This window comes from Candoia aspera, chromosome 16 (assembly GCF_035149785.1).
Source record: "Candoia aspera isolate rCanAsp1 chromosome 16, rCanAsp1.hap2, whole genome shotgun sequence".
In the NCBI taxonomy this organism is placed as follows: Eukaryota; Metazoa; Chordata; class Lepidosauria; order Squamata; family Boidae; genus Candoia; species Candoia aspera.
In genome coordinates, this window is record NC_086168.1 from 5,522,034 (window position 1) to 5,544,329 (window position 22,296).

Genomic DNA, 22,296 nt, shown 5'->3' on the forward strand with positions numbered 1-22,296 from the left:
TGAATAGAAAACAGATTGTGCTTTAGAGGAATTGGCTGAATTAAGAGGGATAGGTTTATCAAAGGGCTGTCCTAGCCCAGTGGAACCTCCAGGGATGGGCGCAGTCTCTCTCAATATTGAATACGAAAGAATAGCAACAGGGCAAGCCATTCAGAGAGAGGATCCAGGGATGGTTACTAGTTAAGAGTGTATTATCAGTAGCTGCATGGGCTCAATGAAACCTCCAGGGTTAAGGGCAGGATACCTGTAGATTCCAAATATGGGGCTCACCTTATGGGAAAGAACCCCATGCCCTTTTTCAAAATTCTGGAAATGACAGGGTGGATGCCACCTTCTTGGTGAGCGCACAAGCCTGAAAAATGTTTTTACTCATCACTAAGCGGTGGAAGTTGAGAGCCAGTTTGGTGTCGTGGTTAAGGCACCGGGCTAGAAACCGGGAGACTGGGAGTTCTAGTCCCACCTGAGGCACAAAGCCAGCTGGGTGGCCTTGGGCCAGTCCCTCTCTCTCAGCCCTAGGGAGGAGGCAATGGCAAGCCACTTCCAAAAAACCTTGCCAAGAAAACCAAAGGGACTTGTCCAGGCAGTCTCCAAGAATCGGACACGATTGAACGGATTAAAAAAAAAACCTCAGTGGAAGTAACACACCTTTTTGCTTCTCTCTTTTCAATCTGGTGATGGAAAAGACTTTCTCCTTCTCTGGTTGGCAGAGAAATAAAGCAGGCGGCTTCCTTCTCAGCCAGGCACTTAATCCACTCCAGGGAATTCCACCTCAGGGTCGGGCTGATGTTGCAAAGATGCAAAGGTGGAGCCTGGGAGATCACAGGGAGCTGAGAAGACCAGCCTTGTTAAGCTCTTCCACATTTCTGGCAGACTGTCTTGCTGCTTTGTCTCCAACTGTGGAAATCTTCTGGCGCCTCTCCCTGGCCTAGAGACTGAGGATTAATATTATTGTGGTGGTGGTTGAATTTCCTAACCTCATTTCTGTTGCACTGTTCAGGAAAGCTGGGTGGACAAGAAAACAAATCAACCACCAGGAAGCAGGTAGGAAGTTCCTACGCATTCTAGTTTCCAGGCAGGGACCTTCCTCTCCTTTTAATATCATTTTTATTGAAGATTTCTTTACACAGTTAGAAAGAGAAACACAAAACCATATAAAGAGAGTGTTAGAAAAGAGGAAAGGGAAAAGTGATCAGAGTCATCCCCTCGTCTGGCTTTGCACAAAGTGGTGAAACCCAAACTCTTCAAACTGTAGGGGTTCATATGACCCCTTAAGCCCCTGAAAACAAACCTAGGTTAAAACTCCCAAAACATCAGCTGTTGTGTGAACATAGCCATTCGGGTAATAATTGACATTGCTGTTGTTTGAACAGCCAGTAAACATTCGGGCAGAGGAACTGTCCACAGAGTTTATGGCTGGAACGGATTTGAAAGGAAGAGTTGTTATGTTTGGTTTTAACTGAGATACAATGGCATTTAGGCAGAATTTTCAGCGGCTCGCTTTTGAAAGTTCCTGCCAGCTGGTGTGCCTTTTAGGAGGTCCTGGCTCCGAACCTGGAGAGCCACATTTCTAAATGCGGGACGAGAGAATGATTCCTGCAGCTGCTTCCACTCCAACTGCGGAGCGTCCAATTCTGAAACTAGATCCCCACGTTCTCCCTGGATCTGGAAGAAAGGACAGTGAAGGGTGCCCTTAGATCCCTGTTTTCCTTGGGATTAATCAGGCACCGAACAGGCTGCATTCAGGACCCCTGTGGGCAAGCTGCGAATGTGACATGCCCAACACCAGCCCAGCGGTGCTTTAAAGGTGTGAAATGTGCCTCAAGGATTCACCAACTGGCGCCCCCTCAGAGCTCATTTTGGTGCCCCACCAGTGCGGGCCCCACAGTTGCCCCCCACAGTTGTGGCCCTGTGTGCAATCCCAGCTCAGGCACACTCAAGGGATTGAATGCTCAATTGTGCCTTTTTTGGAACAACAGTGAATCATACACCAGACCTGCCCTACGGTTGATCCAGGCTCAACATTGCTAACTAAATAAACATCAGAGGAATGAAACCAGCCATCCGTGCTGCTGCTGTTTCCATCAAACCGTCTCTTTCCCCACTGCCAAACTTTAGAATTGTAGCCTCCTCAGGGCAGGGACCCACATCCAAGGTTCATCTGGCAGTCCACTTGCAAAATGAATTTTCAAACCTGGCCTCCGTCAGGATTAAAATCTGAACTGCCGATCTATTGTTAAGTCACTAGCAGAAAGCAGGGTTTAAGAATCCTAACTTTCACCCACTTTGAAATCCTGGTTATTTTTGTTCCTAGAGTTTAGATTTTACTTGTTGGAAAAGTTAATTATTTGTACTACATAGGAATAATGGCCCTTGGGTACATTACTTTAATTTTCTGTGGTCTTTATTACGGCATTTGATTGTTTTTGCTATTTTCTACCATCGTTTGTGCATTCAATCAGTATGTATTTGTGTGCTTGTGCGTAAACATACCATAATCCCAAATTCCTGTTATTTGGCACTGTAAGTAAATAAACAAATCTAAACAACACCTTTCAGCTAGCCAAAAAGACACAATTCACAGAAAAAGAAGTTTCAGCAAGTTTGAAACACAGAAATCCAAATAATTAGTCTGAAAAAAATGAAGCTTTGATTTTTTGGGTTTTGATGATTAAATGGTTTGATCTGATAGAAATAATGTTACTAAGGTTTAACTAATGGTAAGCGATTAGATCTGTATAAAATGCATTTACATCTGTATTGGAGAAGGTTGGAAATCACTTTCTTTTTCTACTTTCTCTCTAGTTTTGCACTTTTATAGTTTTTCCTTTTTTTTTTAGTTCTGTACTCTGTCTTACCTATACTCTGTATTTTGTATTTTAGCTATACTTTGAAAATCAATAAGGTTCTTTAAAAAAAAATTGAAATAATTGGGAGTGGGTGGGCAGGGGAAGAATAGGAGGGGGTCCTGAAACACAGCTGAGAAGACAGCAAGGCGGAATAAATAAAGTGGAAGGGCCAAAATCCTGCACATTAAAATTCTAGGTTGAAATATTGGCCTTGCAGATCCGATTGGTTAAATATGGCAACCTCGAGCTAACATTGTGCTTAGTTTTTGTTTCTGTCAACTTTATAATTTTAATGGTCCAGGAACAGAGGACGGTAACATGCTCCCCAAATATTAAAACTTTCACCATCCTGACACTTTTGGGGAAGCTGATGGCCATGGAAGGATAGCAGTGATGCAAAAGAGGCGCAGCCATTTTGTTTGTGGCTTGGGAATCATCTTGCGGTCTTTAAACTATATTATGAGTTTGCCCTGTGATTTCCCACTTCCAAGGTGAAAAATTGTGCTACCCGTTTTCAGCAAGAGGGGTCAGAGGTGACCCCCAAGGTTGCCAAAAGCTAACCTAATCTTAATGGATTTCCATCTCACAATCCCTGCCCAGCACATCTCTCCAAGCTACCCAAATCATCTTTTTTGAGAACTAATGCAGCACCTCAACTGCCTGCCCTGCCATCATCTACTTCAGCTATTGCCACAACTGCAGGCTGAAATAATTTGTTGGCCACATCAATAACTGGAAACCCGAGCAGGGCAGATTTAGCCTCAGGGTTGCTAGCTACTGACTCCTACACCTCAGCAGGATAGACTTAAATTAGCCCTGGGGGAAAACAATGATCCAACCACGTTTTTCTATCAGTTCTTGGCCAATCTGATGACAGAACAGGCGTTTCAAGTTTCTTTCAAAAGGGCTGCCATTTTCAAGTTCTTACATCCCAGAATATCCTTGTAGAAGTCCTGTGCTTTGTTCTCCCATCCTGTCTGCACCCTCCCTGACTTCCTGCCCTTCTCTTCAATCCCAAGGGGGAACCTTAGAGAAAGAGAGAGAGAATGCTCTTCCCAGGAGGTGTTTTCAGATAGGGAAGGGTGGGCAGCCAAGGAGGTTGCAGAATAATAGTGAGATGGGAACCATCTTCTCTCCAGTCATCTGCAACCTCCTTGTCTTCCTACTCTTCCATTCATTCCCAAGAGAAAGATTCCAGGAGGGAATTTCTCCTTGGGGCCTTTTTCAGATTGGGCAAGAGGGGCAACCTGGAAGGTTTCAACGTGCTAAGAAGATAAATTCTCTGCTGGCATCACCAACATCACCTCCTGATGCCTCCAGTGATAAAGTCAGCTCAGAATCATCTCCTGAAGAAATTTGAAAGGAGTTCTCAAGCATCCTGACATTAAGGTAGAAAACCAGAAGCCTTTTTTTTTTTGCAGGGGGAAAAAATGGCTTCTGAGAAATGGTAATATAGATCTTGGCAAAGGACGAATCCCAGTTGTATACAGTTGCTGGCCAGGTAGCCTCAGTGTTACTAATTAACACTGATCAGTGTTAATTCCTGGGTGGAAGGAATTAAACTATCAATGCTGGGCACAGAAGAGATTGGAATCATTACAGAAAGCACAGAAACTGATGTTCCCCAGTTTGTAACCATATATCTGGCATTTCAAGGCCAACGCAAAAGAGTTTTGAGGTTTCCTGGATTGCAAAACCAGTAATACCTTCCCGTTCCCAAGCAAAGATTTTTATTTCATTACCGGTTTTAGATCAAGCTGGAAACCAGATGCGCTTTTTTTTTTCCAGACTGGGCCCACATCCCAACAAATTGGCAAGACCAGAACTAAAACACCGTTGGATTCAACTTACAACTACCAGATGAATGAAATGAAAAGAAATGAAAATGCACGCAATGCCTACGTTCATGCAAGAACAGTTAACCAAGCCTAGTCAAGTCCTAGCAGGTACATTCACACAAAGTTTTGGAGCTTAGTCCCGGGCAAATCCAGCCCATTTGCAGCAGCGTCTTGCCTGAACCCAGAAAACGGGCCATTTCAGGATCCAGGTTAGCCGCGTTGTGTGAACAGAGTTTGGCAGAATCTTCATCTTCCAAATCTCCCCCTCCTTTTTTCTAAACATTTAGCTGAGCCCCCGTTTCTCGTCCCCAGCTGCGACCTGAGGCTAGACAGTGTAAGAATTGAAATCCACATTTCCAAATTGAGAGCAGTACTTGGCCCCAACAGGACAAACCTGACCTTGTGGCTGCCTTGAATGCTCCTTAGAAACACCAGGGAATCAGGGACTTCCTTGCGCCTCACCGACCGTCTCCCAGAGAGGGAATGTGTTGAGTGCCCCTGCCTTCCTGCGGGCCGTTCTCTGGCCCCAGTTAAGAATATTTTCCACCCTTGAAGAAATGCACAGATGTTCCTCATGCCTGCTCTCTGCCCAAACCTTGAGTAACGTCACTTCTCCGGCGTTGCGCTCACTCCCCGCCAGCCCAGCCTCACCTGGAAGAAATATGAGCATGTCTTCCCCATGACCTGAAGCAGGGATCAGCCCTAACTGGGAGGAGCTGAGAAAAACTTGCCAACCAGGACCGTTGACCTGGGAAAGGTTGAAGCCCTAAAGCTGAAAGGCTTGTGTTGAAACAGTGCATGTAGTTGAAGAAAGAACGCAAACTTAGCACAACCACAACGATGCCATTCTACTCTGTCCTGGTCAGGCCCCAAGGACCCAACTTTGGGTCTCCTCTTTTAGAACGGGTTCAGACAAGCTAAACAGAAAACCAGGATGGTATGACGATTCCTGCCTTGGGCAGAGGTTGGCTAGAAGACCTCCAAGGTCCCTTCCAGCCCTATGATTCTATGATTCTATGATTCTATGAACAAGGGAATGGAAAAGACAGTTGGCTAGAAGAGGGGGAAGGTATTGGGCACGTTGTTCTTGAGGAAAGACCTTTAGGAGGAACATAAGAGAGATTTTAAAGTCCGTGAACGTGTGAGAAATGAAAGAACATTCAGCCCGCTCCTTGGTCAAGGGTCTGAAAAAAGCCTTAAGGCATTTGATAAAGAGAGCAGGCAAAAGCTTCTGCTGCTGAATAACGTGTGTTGGAAAAAAGTGCTCCCGAGCGCCTTCTGGTTTTTGGAAGGCAGATTGGAGTTGAGCATTAAGGAAAAAAAGAACTTCCTAAAATAAGAGCCGTTTGACAGTGGAACTCCTGACGGAGGGTGGCGTTGGGCTCCCTTGAATGAGGTGTGTTTGAGCAGAGGACAGACAGCCACGCACTGGGAATCCAGGCACAGAAGGGGTTGGGCTGGTCGATCTCAATTGCCCCCTTCCAAAGCTGAGATTCAGTGGAACCAGAAGCTGCATTCTCCTCTTCGCCTCTCCCTCTCCCTACAACTTCCAATTTCACATAATACTTCTTGACTCTGAAGCTTAGAATTCTTTCCGTATCCTAATTCTAGGCGCACATTCTTTCTATATTTTAAAGAGAAAAAAAAACAAGGAAATTGGCCACGTGGCAGGAATGACGAGCACTCCGAAAGAGAGTGCATCTCATGCAAATCGATGTAGGAATTCAACTGCGCTCCCATCTGCATCCTTAATTTTACAGGCTTTTTTTCACAAATCCAAACTGGGGAGGGGAGGGAAGCAGAAAGTTTGTTTTACAGCCACACGTCCCTTCCTCGCCCCCAGTTACTTCCCTTCGTTTCATCTACAAGGAGGAGGGGAGGAGGGAGGGAGGGATGAAAGCCATTTTGTGCCCCCAGAGAGCTTTTTGCGGTGAACGGGAGAGCCCTCTGCTGACCCCTGGCCTCAGGCCTCTCCCCCCCCCCCCAGGCCTGCCTGGATTCTAGGAGGAAAATGCTGCCGGTCGCACATGGCGCAGCCCCTCGGAGCATGGCAAGAGGAGAGAGAGAGCCCAGAATGGTCGGAGCCCACTAGTGGCTTAGAAAACCCTCTTGGTGAGATGCCACTTTTATCCTCATGAACCACTGGTGGATACCGGGAGCGCCTTGTTTGTTTATTTATTCATTTATTCATTCATTCATTCATTCAATTTATGTTACTGCCCATCTCAGACTAGTGACTCTGGGCGGCTAACGACAATAAAAACAGTCACGATATAGAACAATAAAAACAATAACAAAAATTAAAAAAGAAATATAAATACAAATACAAATACAAATACAGCCCAGCGATCTAAAAGCCGTGGTGTTAACTTGGTTATGTTAAAGCCTTGCTTTAAAGGGGATCCCCTCTTTTGAGGGCTAGAGCTGAACACTCTGGACATCTTTTAAAAGCCATCTTCTTAGAGCCACTTCCCTCAGCTATCAATTCCCCCCTCCTTCCCCCCATCTTATTTCTTTTTTCTTTCTTTCTTCTCCTCCCTCCCTCCCTCCTCCTTCCTTCCCCCTTCCCTTCTCTCTGTCTCTCACCGTCCTTTCTTCCTCCCCCCTCCCTCCCTTCATCTTCCTTCCTTCATTTCTTTCTTTCTTTTTTTTTCTTCTCCTCCCTCCCCCTTCCTTCCTTCCTTCCTTCCTTCCTCTCCTTTCCCCTTCCCTCCCCCTCCCTCCCTTCCTCCCTCCCTCCCTCCTCCTTTCTTCCTTCCTTCCTTCCCTCCCCCTCCCTTCCTTCCTCCCTTCCGTTCTCTCTCTCCCCTCTCTCCCTCCCTCTCTTTTCCCTTTGCATTTCAGGCTGCAACTGACATCATGTCAATTGTCCATTAAAAAAAAAATCCCTGCACATAGAAAACTAGTCATCAGGAAAATGGCCACCATTCTGCCTGACACTTTATTTTCTACACACAGGGATTATTTCATTTTCCAGTGGCTTAATCAGTTGCAGTCTGCACTCTGAAATAGTTCTGAATCCACAGAGCCTTCTCTGCTGTGCCTAAAATTATGGGGAGCAAAATTACCGGGAGAAAAACATTAAGTGCCCTCAAGCAAAGACAGGCAATGATTTGCAGTCCCTCGTAAACACCTTGCAAGGAGTTGCAGAGCCAGGCTGCTTACTTTCCCCCTTGTAATTTTACATCTAGATAACTCCTCCCGTTCATCTCCCTCTTGGGGAAAATAAAAACACGGCCTTTGCGTTCAGCCAGGCAGTCACCTCGCAGCTCCTGACGTCAGCTCAGCTGCCCGACAAATATTTTCTTTGACTGGTAGCCAAACCCTGCTCAGAACTGGAAAAGAAAGTGAGGCAATAAATCCTAGGCTGGGGAGAAAAGCAGTGGGAAATGGGCACTTCGCAGGTGGGCAGAAATGGAGCAATTTAAAAGAAAAAGGACACTGTTTCTTCAAATGATATCCCTTCCGATCAGCTTATCATTCAGAGAAATGGTATTTCCAAGGGACATCTTACCCTTTTCAGGTTAGGCCATAAAACTATATTATTATTATTATTATTATTGCTATTTACAAACAGTCCACTAGATAATTCTGCCTGGATTTGGCACCTCGGTCCAGCAGACCCTTCCCAAAGACAAAGGATGTGTAAAGACTTGGTTGTAACATAGCCACTGTTCCAAGTAGTGCGACTTTCTGAAATTGAGGAGGTGAAACTCTGTCCGTTCCTGTCGTGCCCAAGTCTTTTCCAGATCTTTGGGGATGGCAGCAAGTGCAGCAATCACTACTGGCACCATTATGACTTACTTTTTCATTCATTCTGTCTCTATTTGAAGGACTTTAGATGTCCCTGTTTTTCTAGTCCTTCATCACTGACCCTTCAACAGGTAGCCCCTCGCTTAACAACCATTCTTTTAGTGACAGTTCAGACTTATGACAGTGCTGAAAAACCGACTTACGACCAGTCCTCACACTTACGACCATCGCAGCTTCCCTGTGGTCATGTGATCACAATTTGGGTACTTGGCAACTGGTTCACATTTATGACCGTTGCAGCGTCCCGTGGTCATGGGACTGCCATTTTTGACCTTCCTGGCCAGCCTCTGGCAAGCAAAATTGTATTTATTTGTTTGTTTTTTTGTTTATTTATCTATCAAATTTCTATTACCGCCCATCTCCCCCAAGAGAGGGGGACTCTGGGCGGTTTACAAAACCAATGGGGAGCCAGGTGATTTGCTTAACGACCACAACAAAGGTCATAAAATCAGGTTAGATTTGCTTAATGACCGCTTTGTTTAGCAACCAAAATTCCAGTCCCCATTGTGGTTGTTAAGTGAGGACTACCTGTAACTGCAATGTTAATTACTCATATTTGTTCCTTTGTAACTGCAATCATATCTAGCTCCTTATGGGCTAACTGTTTATTTCTTTGTATTCTGAAGTTGTTATTATCAATATCATTATCATTCTCCTCCTCCTTCTCTACTGGATGTTCACATGGTTTCTATGGACAGAAGATGGCAGCAAATAGCTATTGTTGGCTGATCTCAGAAAATGAAGCAGGGTTGGAACAATTCAGACAAGAGACCACAGAAAACCTCAACTCTCTGAAGATTAAACTCCCCAGCTGAGCTTGGAAACTAAGCAGCCTCGATCAGGCCTGCTTGGTCCTGGGATGGGGAACCACCAGGAAATCTTGAACCTTTAGAGTAAAGTCGAACAAAACAGAACAAAACAGGAAGGTGGCAAACTCCTTCTGTAATGCCCTTCTCTAAAGTCACCAGGAGACTTTACTAACAGGCTACTTTATTGATTAGTCAATTGACCATACCAAAGCAAGACATCAGCCACCATAAGTACAGTAAAACAAAATCAAGTGAGATGCAGCAAAAAGAGGTAAAACAGGCTACGGGGAGATCAAATAGATCAAATAGAGTACGGTAAGGTAAAGTCAGGATAAAAAGTGAGATAAAATAGCAAGAGATAAAACAGAGGGCAAAGATGGATAATAAGATGAATATTCAATTTGAAAGCAGTAGGCGTTTAGGTGAATCCATCCCCTTTGCGACTTTACTATTACGAGGGCATAATTATGATGGCTTTGCTCTTTTAGGCGACGCCTTGATTATAATGTTTATTGTTTTAAAATCAACATGGGAATCTAAAGGGGGGGACTGCCTTCCTTTAGAGGCAGGGGGTGGGGCCAAAATGGGTGGGGGTCCCTCCCCTTTCTCCTTGGCTGCTGTGGAAGAGAGAGAGAGGCTGCTCACAGCGAGTGGCTGGAAATGAAACCAGGAACTGTTTCTGTGTTTCGGGCCCATTTCTGACCCCCACAATGGGAATTCCCTGCTCTTACAGGATTTCAGAGAGAGCAAGAAGTGAAAGGGGAGAATCACAACAGTGATCACTCCCTCAACTCGGTCCTGCCTGTTCTCAAGGAGACATGCATTGTGGTCGATCCTCCCACAACAACCTTGTGAGGATGGCTGGGTTAAGACAAAGCTCAGCAAGGCCTTGAAGCGGGATGTCTCCATTCTCTGTCCAAACCTCTCCCTGTTGCAACTTGATCCGGTCATTCAACAAAGCAAATCCCAGCCAGTCCGGATCCCTTGCAGCCGTGTGACTCTTGCAAGAAAGAACCAAGCTTGCAAGAAATCCCATTTCAGGGCTGAGCTGTGATCCTTAGAGCTTCAGCTACCACAGAGAAGCCAGAAATACAAAATGGTGATTCACAGGCTCTTGTTTCCACAAGTATTTAGTCATTAAAATGTCAGAACACGTTGTTCTTTAATGAGATATTGCATCTAGGCCAAGCGGCAGGCGCCCTCTCCTGGCTGGATCGGGAAAAACAAGCTATCCACCAGGCGAAAAATGCGGGGTGAACAGTTTGCTGAAAGTATTACTTCCAGCCTTGGGGATCACCAGAAATGCAATCAAAATAAAAATGGTACACTGAACAGCAGATAATAGAGAAACCCCTTGGCCACTGGACAAGCTGTAGGGATTTCTGCCTTCACTTGGGACCTTTCTAACAATATCTACCTGCCCACTACAGGAAACCAGACAGATAATATTCATTTTCTTGGCTGCAGAAAAAATGTTTCCTTTACAACATCCCACAGGGTTTAATTCCAGACCTAGCCTCCTTCTCAAAAGAAGCCTATTTTCATCTGTGACACCATCATGCCAGGCACCATGCAAAGAATACAAGTTCCTGAGCATGCAGCGAGTAACTCCTCGCAGACCCCACACAAGGCTGCGGGATGAAGAAGGCTGGGCCGGCCTATACCCCAAACAAGATTGAAGGATTTCAGAACGTCGCCCCAAGATGTTAGGAGAAAAAGGTTGGCTTCCAGAAAGGCGCAGGGCACCAGCGTGCCACGTCTGTCACCCTTGGGGACGCAGAATGGTCCAGGAGGAAGCAGGGCCTTTCAAATGGGAAGGTGTTCCTCTTTTAAAAGTTTTAATAAAAACTGTAAAGGAAGGTGTTCCCCTGATGTCATCAACAACTCAGCTCTTCCAGAGGCTGCAGATCCCAGACACTGATCCCAGACACGACTCCAGGCTGTTTTTACAAACAGAAATTAAACCCTGGTGGTGCCATTTTCCCCTGTTGCAGACACCGCACAACACAGGTTGGCACAGGCCCTTTTGGTTCCCACTAACGTCAGCAGCAAAGATGCTTATTTGGCTAAGCCAGAAAGCAGCTTAGATTCCTTTCTTTCCCCCCCAAGACTGTGCCTCTCTGTGGGTGGTTTTTTTTTCTTCTGTGCATTAACTTTGAAGAAGTGTGTGTGTGTGTAAGGTGCTCAAGCTTCCCATCCATCTGGAAGCCAAATTCAAGATTTAGAAAAACAGCCCACACACTTTTAACGTTTCCAGGTTAATTCTTACTCCATAACAAAGTTGCAAAGCTGGGGAGGAACGGCAAAAGGGGGTTGCAATCCTAAGCAAATGTGCGTGGAAATTCAACGGCGTCAAGTCGCACAGCCCTGCCTTGTTTTGGGATAAATTTGGGAACCCCAATATTCCTTCTCCTATCCAAGCTTCAAGACCTGGGGCCAAACCTCTGAAACACCCCACCCCACAGCACCCTGCAGAAAAATCATCTGCCATTCCCACCCACTGGTATTAATTTAATTGGAAGGAAGAGAATTTGCCATTGGAAATGGGAAGAGAATTTTGGTGAATTTCTAATGGGTGGAGTGCGGCATTAATAACAAGGTGTCCAAGAAAGGTATGTGAACAACTGCTGTTTGGTACTATTCTCCCTCCAGCCTCCCTGGCTCTCAATGTTCTGTTACATCCCAAAGGAAGGCATCAATCTGGGAGGGAGGGAGGGAGGGAGGGGACCCCCCCCCCCGAGTTTTTCCCCCTTGAAGTATCAGCAATCAAACAGACTGCCCAGTGGAAGGAAGACTGAGGTATAATCATTCTGGGATTCACGCTCTCCGTGACCCCCAATAATTAAGTCCACTTAAAAACACCCCCTTGAGAAAGCAAATTCTCAAGCACCGCAGGAGAATGGGGAGGGGTGTTTAAAAAACGAAAAAGCCTTTTGGGTACAGGAAAAGAATATTTGCAGATTTTGAAGCAGTTTGCTATCCAAAACTGGGTTTGAAAACCAACAGGAAAGGCCTAAAGGTAGTAAGGCTCCTTCTTTACAGCTATTTCTCTGAAAACAGCCCACGCTCTCCGGCACAAAGCAGCCAGTCCGAAAGGCTTTAGAGATCATCTAGCCCATCCCGCCGCCGTTCCCGTTCCCCGCTGCAGCCCGTGGGCGGCCCTTGCTTCGCAGCACCTCCAGTAAACTGTAGCTTATTCCAGTGAGCCCTAAGAAGCATCAGCTTTGCGGCTAAGCCCGACCGGGTCTTTCCCGAGGCTTGCCCAGTTCCCCTTCGTAAAATCTCCCGGGGAAAGGCCAGTCCCTACAGGGAGGGCTTTCTGTCTGCCAGATCTGGCTCCATTCCGCCAACCCAGACGCGAGTTTGGCTCCCCCGGCGCGGTTCAGGACCTCACAGCTGCATTCACACGTGCCGAGCGTGGGTTAGGGGAAAGCCGGGAGCCGACCCGTCCCGCGTACGTTGCCGAGCGTCGGGGCCCACCTCCCGTGAGGAGCCAGGGTCGTGCGGACGCAGCCCCCCAGCCCCGCGCCCCCAATTCCCCTGCCCGGCCAGCCCCCGAGCCGCGCGCCTTACCTGGCTCTCCAGCATCATGATTCCCCGCTCATTGTTCCTAAGGAGCCGTGCGCGGAGAAAGGCGAGGGGGGCGGCGGGGGGCGGCCGCCCGTCCCCTCGCTCGCCGGGGGGCGCGATCCAGGCCGGGGGTAGGGGGGCTCCGCTTGGCCGGAGAGCCGCTAGGAGAGGCGGCGGCGGCGGCCGGGAGAGCAGGTGGCGCGCAGGGCTGGCGAGGAGGGCGCCGCCACCCCGGAGCTGCTCAGCAGCTGGCCAAGCCCATAATAATCCCGTCTTCCTGCTCGCCTTCTCCGGGCGGAACTCGGGCGATGCCCGGCCGGCGGCTCCATGAACCTCGCCCGCCGCCGGGGAGCTGCGCGGCGGATCGCGGACCGGGCTGGTCAGTTTCAGCCGGGGCTGGTCAATTTCGCCCGGGCTGCGGACGCGCCCCGCTTGCCCGGGCCAGCGCCCGGGCGTCCATGGGGCCGGCGGGGCGGAGAGAGGCCGATCCCAGCGGCGGTTGCGGATCAGGATCGGGATCGGTCGGCGGAGGAGCCGGAGAGAAGCGCCCGGGGGCAGGAGCGCAGATCCATGGGTGCGGGGAGGCACCGCGTGGGAAGGGGCGGAGAAGGCGGAACTAACGTGACTCAGCCACCGGCAGGCAGGTAACGGAGCCTCGCTTGCTGCTTCGCTTCCTCCTCCCTCCGCCCCCGCCTTGAGGTTTCCCTCCCCCGTTGCTGACTTCCCAAGGGGTTGTGGTTTTGTAAACAACACCACCCCCCGCAACAACACCGCCACACAAAGGCGGCGGAAAGCTAAGACGCCTTCGCCTGGGCTCCTGAGCGCGTGCAGAAAGCCAGCCAGCCAGCCCGCCCACGGGGTTGAGCTGTCCCCTTGCGCTCAAGAAAAAAAAAAAAAGACCAGTCTGTTTCTGAGCATCTGCAGAATGCCAAAGGAACCCTATCAAACATGGAGGGAAGGCACCACCTTGCTTTAATGGACACAGACACACGCATCAAGGCAATTGTATCTCAAGCAATGGCTTATTCCTCAAATATTATTATTATACACAACAGTGTGAAATCACAGCTGCCAGTTCTTTAGCTGGCATTGGCCCTCATTCGCCCTCATAATGTATCAGCGTAGCGCATGTGCGGATCCCAGCAATGTGGCCTTTCTTAACAGACAGATGGAAATTTTGTCGATGCACAGATTTTCTAAGTGCTGTGCAAGGTGTTGTTTCATTTATTAGCAATCAAATGGATAATGTGTTTTACTTTTCTGGCTATTACACAGCATATTTTGCAGGCATAAAAAAATAATGGAGAATTAAAGCTTTCCTGAAATACATGCTTCCTTGGGGGAGGGGGATGGTGGTTTAATAACGAAAGGAAAAGGATTTAAGCATTTACGTAATGCTTAGCCCTTAAGCGGAATGAAATCTGAATTTATTGATTGATTTATTAAATTTATGTCACCGCCCATCTCCCCCAGTGGGGGACTCTGGGCGGTTTACAATAAAGTAACACTAAAAACATAACCACCTAATTTACCATTAAAATATAAATAGAAAATGAATATAAAATCCAAGTGGAGATGGAACACAATCACTAAGAGGTGCTATGGCGCCATAGCAATATGGTAGTTTGGGAAGTTGGGAGCACAGGGCTTCTGAACATGTGCAGAATTCTGCTTTATTTGCCTGTGGACACATTTGCTGTGTTTGCCCCATGCCAAGACCCTCAAATGAGCCAACTCCCTTCTCACAGGTGCACAACCCATACAGAGGGGTCAAATTAGGGTTCAGCAAGTCATGAAAACTCGGGCAAGACTGTTGAGAGAATAAACCATGATTAAGTTAAATGTGGGTAAAGGGCGTTGTGCAGATACAAAGAATGCCATCCTTCAGACAGACTTTAGAAAGGGGAGAAATAAAACCAAGCATGCAAAGGCTTAGTTCACACCAGTGGGGTCCACAGGGCAAGGTCAAAAGAGTTAAGATGGCGCTGCCATGGTGCGATCGAAGCTTCGCCTGTTTTTTATGTGCATCTTGACACAGAAAAACAGGTGGAGCATCAACTGCACCATCACAACCGCCATCTTGACTTTTGTTTTTTTAACCCTGCCCTGCAAACACCCTGGTTCGCATAACAGGTTGTGTGAAACCATCCCTTGTGTAAACTAGCCCATCAAAATAAGATCATCTTGTTTGTTCGAAGCAAGGCTGGCTGGGGAATTCTGGGAGTTGAAGTCCACACATCTTAAAGTTCTCAACTGCAATAGAGTGTGGAGTATGGGGAAGAGGCCGGTAACAATGAGGCTGAAAACTGGTGAACAGTAGCTATGCCCAAACAGACAAGATTATATCTTACTTTGATGGACTACTTTACACAGTGGATAATTTCCAACCACCTACATGCCCACAGCAACTGGGTTTTCCTAGCCCATGTTAAAGCTTGGCTGAGCCAGCCCACATTTCTTCGCAACTTCCCTCCTTTATAGTGATGTTCTTGGATGGAGTATGGAGAATGCTGGAAACTAGGATGGGATGGGGAAGATGTGCTTTGTGGTTCTGCCTCCAAGCCCAGTTAAGCTGCCTGGATAATTTGGAGAGGAAATTCTCTCTCTCAGCAGCAGCTGGGACCACCTGGGACACAGCCCACCCACCTTTGAAAAAATGCTCACTTGGAAGGTATTTGACTTGGGGTAAGGGAGAGGGAGAAGACGCTGAGGACACACTGCCAACATTTTCATTGGGGATGTTGCTCCGCTTATCACAGAAGATAAAAAAGCAGGGGCGGCGGGGACAGAAGTGTTTTATGACCCCTGAATGCCTAACAAATCTCCCACCGTGAGCCGTGAAAATGTAATCCATTTATTCCTCCTTAAGAGGCTGGGGGATGTTTTGCAGAAAAGAGGTCCACTGTCAATTTCCAGATTAAAACCTCATGCTGAGACATCTGCTCTCCAATCCAAGCAGGGCCCAGCGGGGGCTTTCCAATTAGCCAACCTGCCACCCCCCCCCCAAAAAAAGGCTGCTGATCTCAAGCTCCTGGCACCGTGTGACAGAAGCTGTGCCCACCCCCGACAGCTTCATCGCTATTCAAACTGAAGCTCGAACAGCTTCAGAGCTGCAGCAGCATTGACAAGAGGCAAGGCGGGGTGGGTGTCATTGCAAACCTCCTGCCAGTCCCATTTTCATTTCATTTTTTAAAATTTTTAATTTAGTTTTGGTGTGCCCGCTCTTTGGGCAATCAAAGGCGGCCAGTGGGAGTTGCTATGGAAACGGGAAGTCTGTCTTCTATATATGTATGTGTGTGTGTGGGGGGGTACATATATGGAAGATTGGTGGTGTCAAGGGTTGGGGGCAACAAGGACAGTGTTGGCAGTGCTGGCATCCATGTGCCCGGCACCTGGAAGGGTCACCACTTGGTGTCATGTTATTATCAGGGAAATGAGCCGGCCCAGTCTTTTTAATTTAATTATCTAGCAGCTATCACGTGGGCTGATTTCTTTTAAATCATAAAGAGCAGCAGCTTACATTTGTTAAAAATGTGCCCAAGACTGGCCCTGCTATGGTACGGAGCGCAACTGGGGCAAACTTGTACTGGCAGCATGTGCATGTTGCCCAGAACAATATCAGAGAGGCCCAATGCATCTTTCCATGCCCTATTATTTATTTATCCATTTATTTATTTCTACATGGATCTACATCCTGTCTCTTCAGAACAGCTAATACAATCGGTTAAAGCAACAGGGAGGAGGTGCGCATTCAGCCACACACGCCAGGCTTTAAAAAGCCAGCCCCTGCCCATCAAAGGTTTTGTACAGGTTGAGCGTCCAGATGGCCACAGATCCAACTGATCAGAGCTGTAGAGAAAGGTGCTTGGGTCTCTCAATGGGGGGGAGGAAAAAAACAACCCCAAATCTTTCCAAGGGTAAATTGCCGGTTGCAAAATCGGATCTGTATTTTGGGCAATCTTCCCTGGGGCCTGGCTGGCTTCACAGCAAAGGTCATGGAATGAGCCGAACAAACTGGGTTCACACTTTATGCTAAGCCTGGTTTGGTTTCTCTGTGAATATAAAAGAGAAGTAGAACATTGCTCTTCTGCTCACTCATCTCCATGGCATCCCATGATCTCACCTGTCGGGAATTTTGATCGCATTTGGCAACTAGACATGCGCTTAAAGACAAATCTGGATTAATTTGCTTTGCTTCCTTAAAAAGCTGGCATTTCCACCACATATAAACATCTTTACAGAACAGATCCAGCAGAGTTAATCCAGGCTGACACCCTTCAAGCCGCAGAATTTCTGTCCTTCGGTGGATGGGAGGAGGGGTGGAAAATCATAAGCTCCTCCGTGGTGCGCCTCTCATATTTTCCTTCCAGATTATTTCCCTCTGTAGTCAACGCTACTCAGCAACCAGCCAAATGGGAAGAATGCTCTCTAAATAGGCTCTAGACAAAGGGTGTCTAATCAATCTAATTTTGAAACGGGGCAAAAAGATCATAATCCTGTTTGATGTTTGCATCATCTCAGTTTACGTTTATCCCAGCTTCTCCAAGCTCGCAGTGTCTGGGTTTTCCTCTACCCTATAAATTTCAGTCCATGTTTCTGTCGGTCTTGATAGGACAGTATTTTGCTCCATCTGAAAAGTTCTATCAAAAGAACATTATGCACACGATTTACAATGTTCCCTAACTCAGAAACATTTGTGACCAGCTTACCTTATTATTATTTTTTTTAATCAGTTCCACTGTGTCCGATTCTCGGAGACTGCCTGGACAAGTCCCTGCAGTTTTCTTGGCAAGGTTTTTCAGAAGTGGTTTGCCATTGCCTCCTTCCTGGGGCTGAGATAAAGCGACTGGCCCAAGGTCACCCAGCTGGCTTTGTGCCTAAGGCAAGACTAGAACTCACAGTCTCCCGGTTTCTAGCCCAGTACCTTAACCACCACACCAAACACACACACACACCCTTTTTTTTTTGCAGGCAAATAAAATCTCTCCAAAATTTTGTAGCTCCACCCTGTGTGTGTTCGTTTTTTTTAAACACACAACAGCAAGACTTATCTTTCAGTTTAGATTTTTAACCTAAGAAAAAAGAGGATTTATTTTCAAGACCAGTCCAATCCAATACACTCTTCCCTGATGTCAGGACAAGTCACTGAAGAACATGAATAGAACTTGCAACGTTAACCATTACCATTGCTCCAAACACAGCAACTGACTTATTCATGATCTTCAGAACCTCACAACCTGTTCCTGAAAAATTGCTCTGCCATCCCTGAGAGGGAAATTAAAACTGAATGAATTCCTGCCTTGAAAGATTTTCCATATTGCTTCTCTGCTGGAAGCCAGCGGGTCCAACAGCTGCATGCAGTGTAAAATAAAACAGGAAAAAACACGGTGGCCAGTGGTGGATAAGTCATGGTGGCTGGTGGTTTAAAATCACCATTATAAATCCGGATGATCTGTATTGTCAAGGCCACGGTTTTTCCAGTTGCAATTTGGGGCAGAGGAAGCTGGATTATCGGAAAGGTGCAAGGAAGAAAAATCAATGCCTCTGGATTGTGCAGCTGGAGAAACTGATTGAGGATAGCTTGGGTGGCAAGAACAATAATTCACTGAATCCTAGACGAGGTGGGGCCTAATGGCTCACTGGAAGCGCTGAAGGTGATTTTGGATGCATAATGCAAAGGCAAGACGGGGAGGACCCTGTGCTTGGAAAAACCAAAGGTAATTGAAAAAGAAACCAATAGGGGAGACGGTTGATTTTTCTCGCTGAATGACACTAGCAAATGCTGACAAGAACTCAAAGCAGCAGTTAACCGTCTTGATGAAACAACACCCACGGTGCGCAAAGAGTTGCAAGTGACTGATCAGCACCAGCTCAGGATGACCGACGTTTGCAAATGTAATTTTTATATCTGAGTGACTGCAGATCAGAAGAGGGAGCAGACTAACTTCAAGCAGTGTGTGCGTATGCTGTTGTCATCGTAGCTACCCTGAAGCAACGGTGAGTCAGAAACCTTGGCTGATGAACTGAAAAATATCCACAGGTTTCCATTAGCTCCAACCAACCAGATGAAAGATCCTGGGAATGCTCAGTGTCCAGACAGCTCGCCAAAGCTCATATAATCGTAATTTATCCGTCTTTAAGATGCCTTGTGGCTCCAACTTTCACAGCAACAGGCCAACATCATAGCTAATGCCCTGGAAGCTGAGAAGAGCTAGTTTTAACACAGTGTTTGCATGACCAGATGTTTGTCTTAGCAGATTTGCCTAACCGCATTTGTTCCTGTGTTTTGGGGCATATAAACCTGCCTTCCAAATGCATTGCTACACCCACTGATTTAGCAAACAATGGAACTAGGCAAGTGGGCAGGCAAAACCATCTAAAGTGACTGGTTGCATCAAAATCAGAAGGCTCAGGCTGGCCCTGAACCACGACTAATACACCTGAATCAGAACATAACCTTAGCATCACCTGCTCCACGCAATGACCCACCTGAGGTGGTTTTTTTGTTTTGTTTTGTTTTGAAAGAAAGCCTTTGGGATTTGCAAACAGCCTATAGACAGGTTTGGAAGATAAAGCTGCGGAGCACATTCTGGCACTTTGCTGGAAGATGCTGTTACTGGTGGGAAGCAAAAGGAATTACAGGTAGTGCTCACTGAACAACCATTTGTTTAGTGATGGTTTGGACTTACAACGGTGCTGAAAAAACCAACTTGTGACCAGTCCTCACACTTACGACTGTTGCGGCATCCCCCCAGCCACATGACCACGATTTGGGCGCATGGCAACAGTTTGCATTTATGACCATCACGATGTCCCATGATCACAGGATCGCCATTTTCAATCTTCCCGGCCAGTTTCTGGCAAGCAAAATCAACGGGGAACCATGTGATTTGCTTAATGACCATGTGGTTTGCTTAACACTCAGTGATTCACTTAACAACCACCACAAAAAGGTCATAAAATCAGGTGGGATTCACTCAATGACCACTTCGCTTAGTAACCAAAATTCGACTCAATTTTGGTCATTAAGTGAGGACTACCTGTACATGTGACCCAAGTACCAGCAGTGCCTTTTGTTATAAATGTGTTGCGACTGGCCGCAGCTACCACAGGCCACAAGGGATTCTGCAAAGCTGCAAACGTGCCCAGTGGTGATCCAATTGTGTTGATCACTCGGCTTCCCAGTGTGTGAACACAGCTGATCACAAGGTTGCACCTTTGCCCAGAGCTTAAGAGAAAGAGGCCAGGAAACTAATGGCAACATTAGGATGTCTGGTTCTCTCAAATGTGGGAAGCCCTACTCCCTGCATGTTTACTCAGAAGAAAATCCCACTTTGGTGAATGGGGTTTCCTACCCTGCAAACATTCATACGTTTGCCCTGTCTTGTTGGCGATGCTTTGCAAGCCTGCTCGGGAGGAAGAGAGGCCAAGATGGAACCCAAAATCTTCTGAAGGCAGAAGCGATATTTACTGCTAAGCTACAGCTCTTTTCAAAAAGTTGGACATTGTTTCTATGGAGGATGGTATGTATATCCCACCTTTATTTTGTCCCACTTAGGACAGTGTATGTAAAGCCCCTGCCTCCTATTTTCTCCCTAACAACAAACTTGTGAGGTGGGTTGGACTAAGAGAGACAGCCTGGCTCTAAGTCACCCAATCAGCTTTGATGCCAAAGGCAGGACTAGGACTCACAATCTCCTGATTTCTAATTCTGCACCTTAATCAATCAATCAGTCTGTCTGTCTGTCTGTCTGTCTGTCCATCATCTATCATGTGCTTAACTAAGTTACATACTGGGTTAATTCTATTCCCCTTCCTAAAGCCTCTTGAAAACTATAATTTGGCAAAGATGCCAAAACACAGGTATCCTTTACAGAAGTGCAAGGAGAAAGAAATACTCTTTGTAACTGTCATTTGATGCTACCTCGCTTTTATGTCCAGCAACTATCAGCTAAAAGAACAGTTCCCGAAGCTGGTTAAAACTGTCTTGAGTGGGCTCCTGCATCTGCTTTTGCATACTTTCACTTTGTTTTATAGCTTAGCTACAAACCTCCAGGAGTCTGTTTTGAGCTGGGCAGTGCAGAAATGCTGAAATAAATTCGTGCGGTCTAGTGAAAACAAGTCATCAACTCACATTAGCTTAAGTTTGCAGAGCCAGCTTGGAAGCATGCAGACTAAGTGGTGGAGCCCCCCTAATTTGATTTTAATCTGCACACCAGAGCTCAGAGAGAAGCTCAAAGCCTTAGTTTGCTTTCTCTCTCTATGGTGAGACCTGCTTCCATATTTAGTTGTGGGAGGGGAAACCCCCCCCAAAGCATTAAACACAGAATGTTGGTCGATGAAGCAATTTGCCCGGTGCGCGCACCGGCAGAAGCCATCATTCTGAAAGAAGAAACGCAGCTTCCTGTATTTTTAAGCTGTTACTGCAGTTTTGCATTTGAGGTCTAGGTTGTGGGTCTGTAGCTTCACAACGCCCCTTCAAAGTGCATTAAATTGAGAGATGGAGCAATTCAGGCTTAACCAGGCCTCCATTTCAAGTGTTCTAAGAGCAACATGAGCTTAACTAAACCTCCATTTCAAGGCCAGGCTGGACACTCACAGCAAATGACTCCACATCTGATAGACCAATTAGGGCTTACAGTTCAGGGGCTCATGTGAAGCCACCCCATGGCTGCGAAGCCACCCACACGACCGCAGACGCACAAACCCACCTCAGAAGTGCCTTGGGGTGCGGCCAGCCAAGGACTGAGTCGGGCTGAGGCAATCCAACTCACAACGGTCCCACTTTGGGGCCCAGGTTCATCCACAGCAGTCCAGCAGGACCAGCCAGAAGTGGGGTCGCCCCAAAGGCAGGGCTATTCCAAAGCAGCCGCGGGCTTCCCTTTCCAGAAATGGCTGCTAAGAACAGAAGGCGTAATTGATGTCACACCGGAAGCCACAGCTGGTGCTCATCTACTCACCAAGCACCCCTCCTCAGGAGTAGGGCCTTACTCCTGAGTAAGTGTCTTCTCAAACCCGTTTCTCAGCCTCAAATGTGGGGGGGGGGACTTCAAATGTCTACTGTCCCCAAGGTTGGGGAGAGTGTCAACTCATTTTCTGGTGGGCCCAGACCATCTAGTTCTTCTATCTTAGAGATGTCTCCCACCCACCTTCCGGGTTACATGAAAGATCTAAGTCCTGTCTTGGGTTTTCAGATGATTTAGGGTTCCTGAAACTGGGGTTTGGGCTTGCAAGAGGCTGGCCACTGTTCTTGTCCATTCAAAGGCTTGTTCTCGACATCCAGTGATGGCTTCTTTAGAGTTGCTTACCCATCACATGCTAAGCCAGAACGGAATGAGCCACATGATGGCTTAATGTACTGTGTGAACCCAGCGCAGTAGTCAGTAAATAGTAACTGATGACTTGGTGCATTGGGGAAAC

General features: G+C 47.0%; 1 protein-coding gene across 1 annotated transcript in view; it reads right to left on the bottom strand.

The window, feature by feature from the left end:
* Positions 1-1,473: 1,473 nt before the first annotated feature.
* CCDC180 (coiled-coil domain containing 180) overlaps positions 1,474-22,296 on the bottom strand; it is a 50,531-nt gene continuing 29,708 nt past the window's right edge. Inside the window, exons 38-39 of the mRNA XM_063316447.1 lie at positions 12,880-13,693; positions 1,474-1,662 (exon numbers count right to left, since the gene is read on the bottom strand). Of these exons, the coding sequence (XP_063172517.1) occupies positions 1,474-1,662; positions 12,880-13,693 (1,003 nt within the window). The remainder of the gene's footprint in view (positions 1,663-12,879; positions 13,694-22,296) is intronic.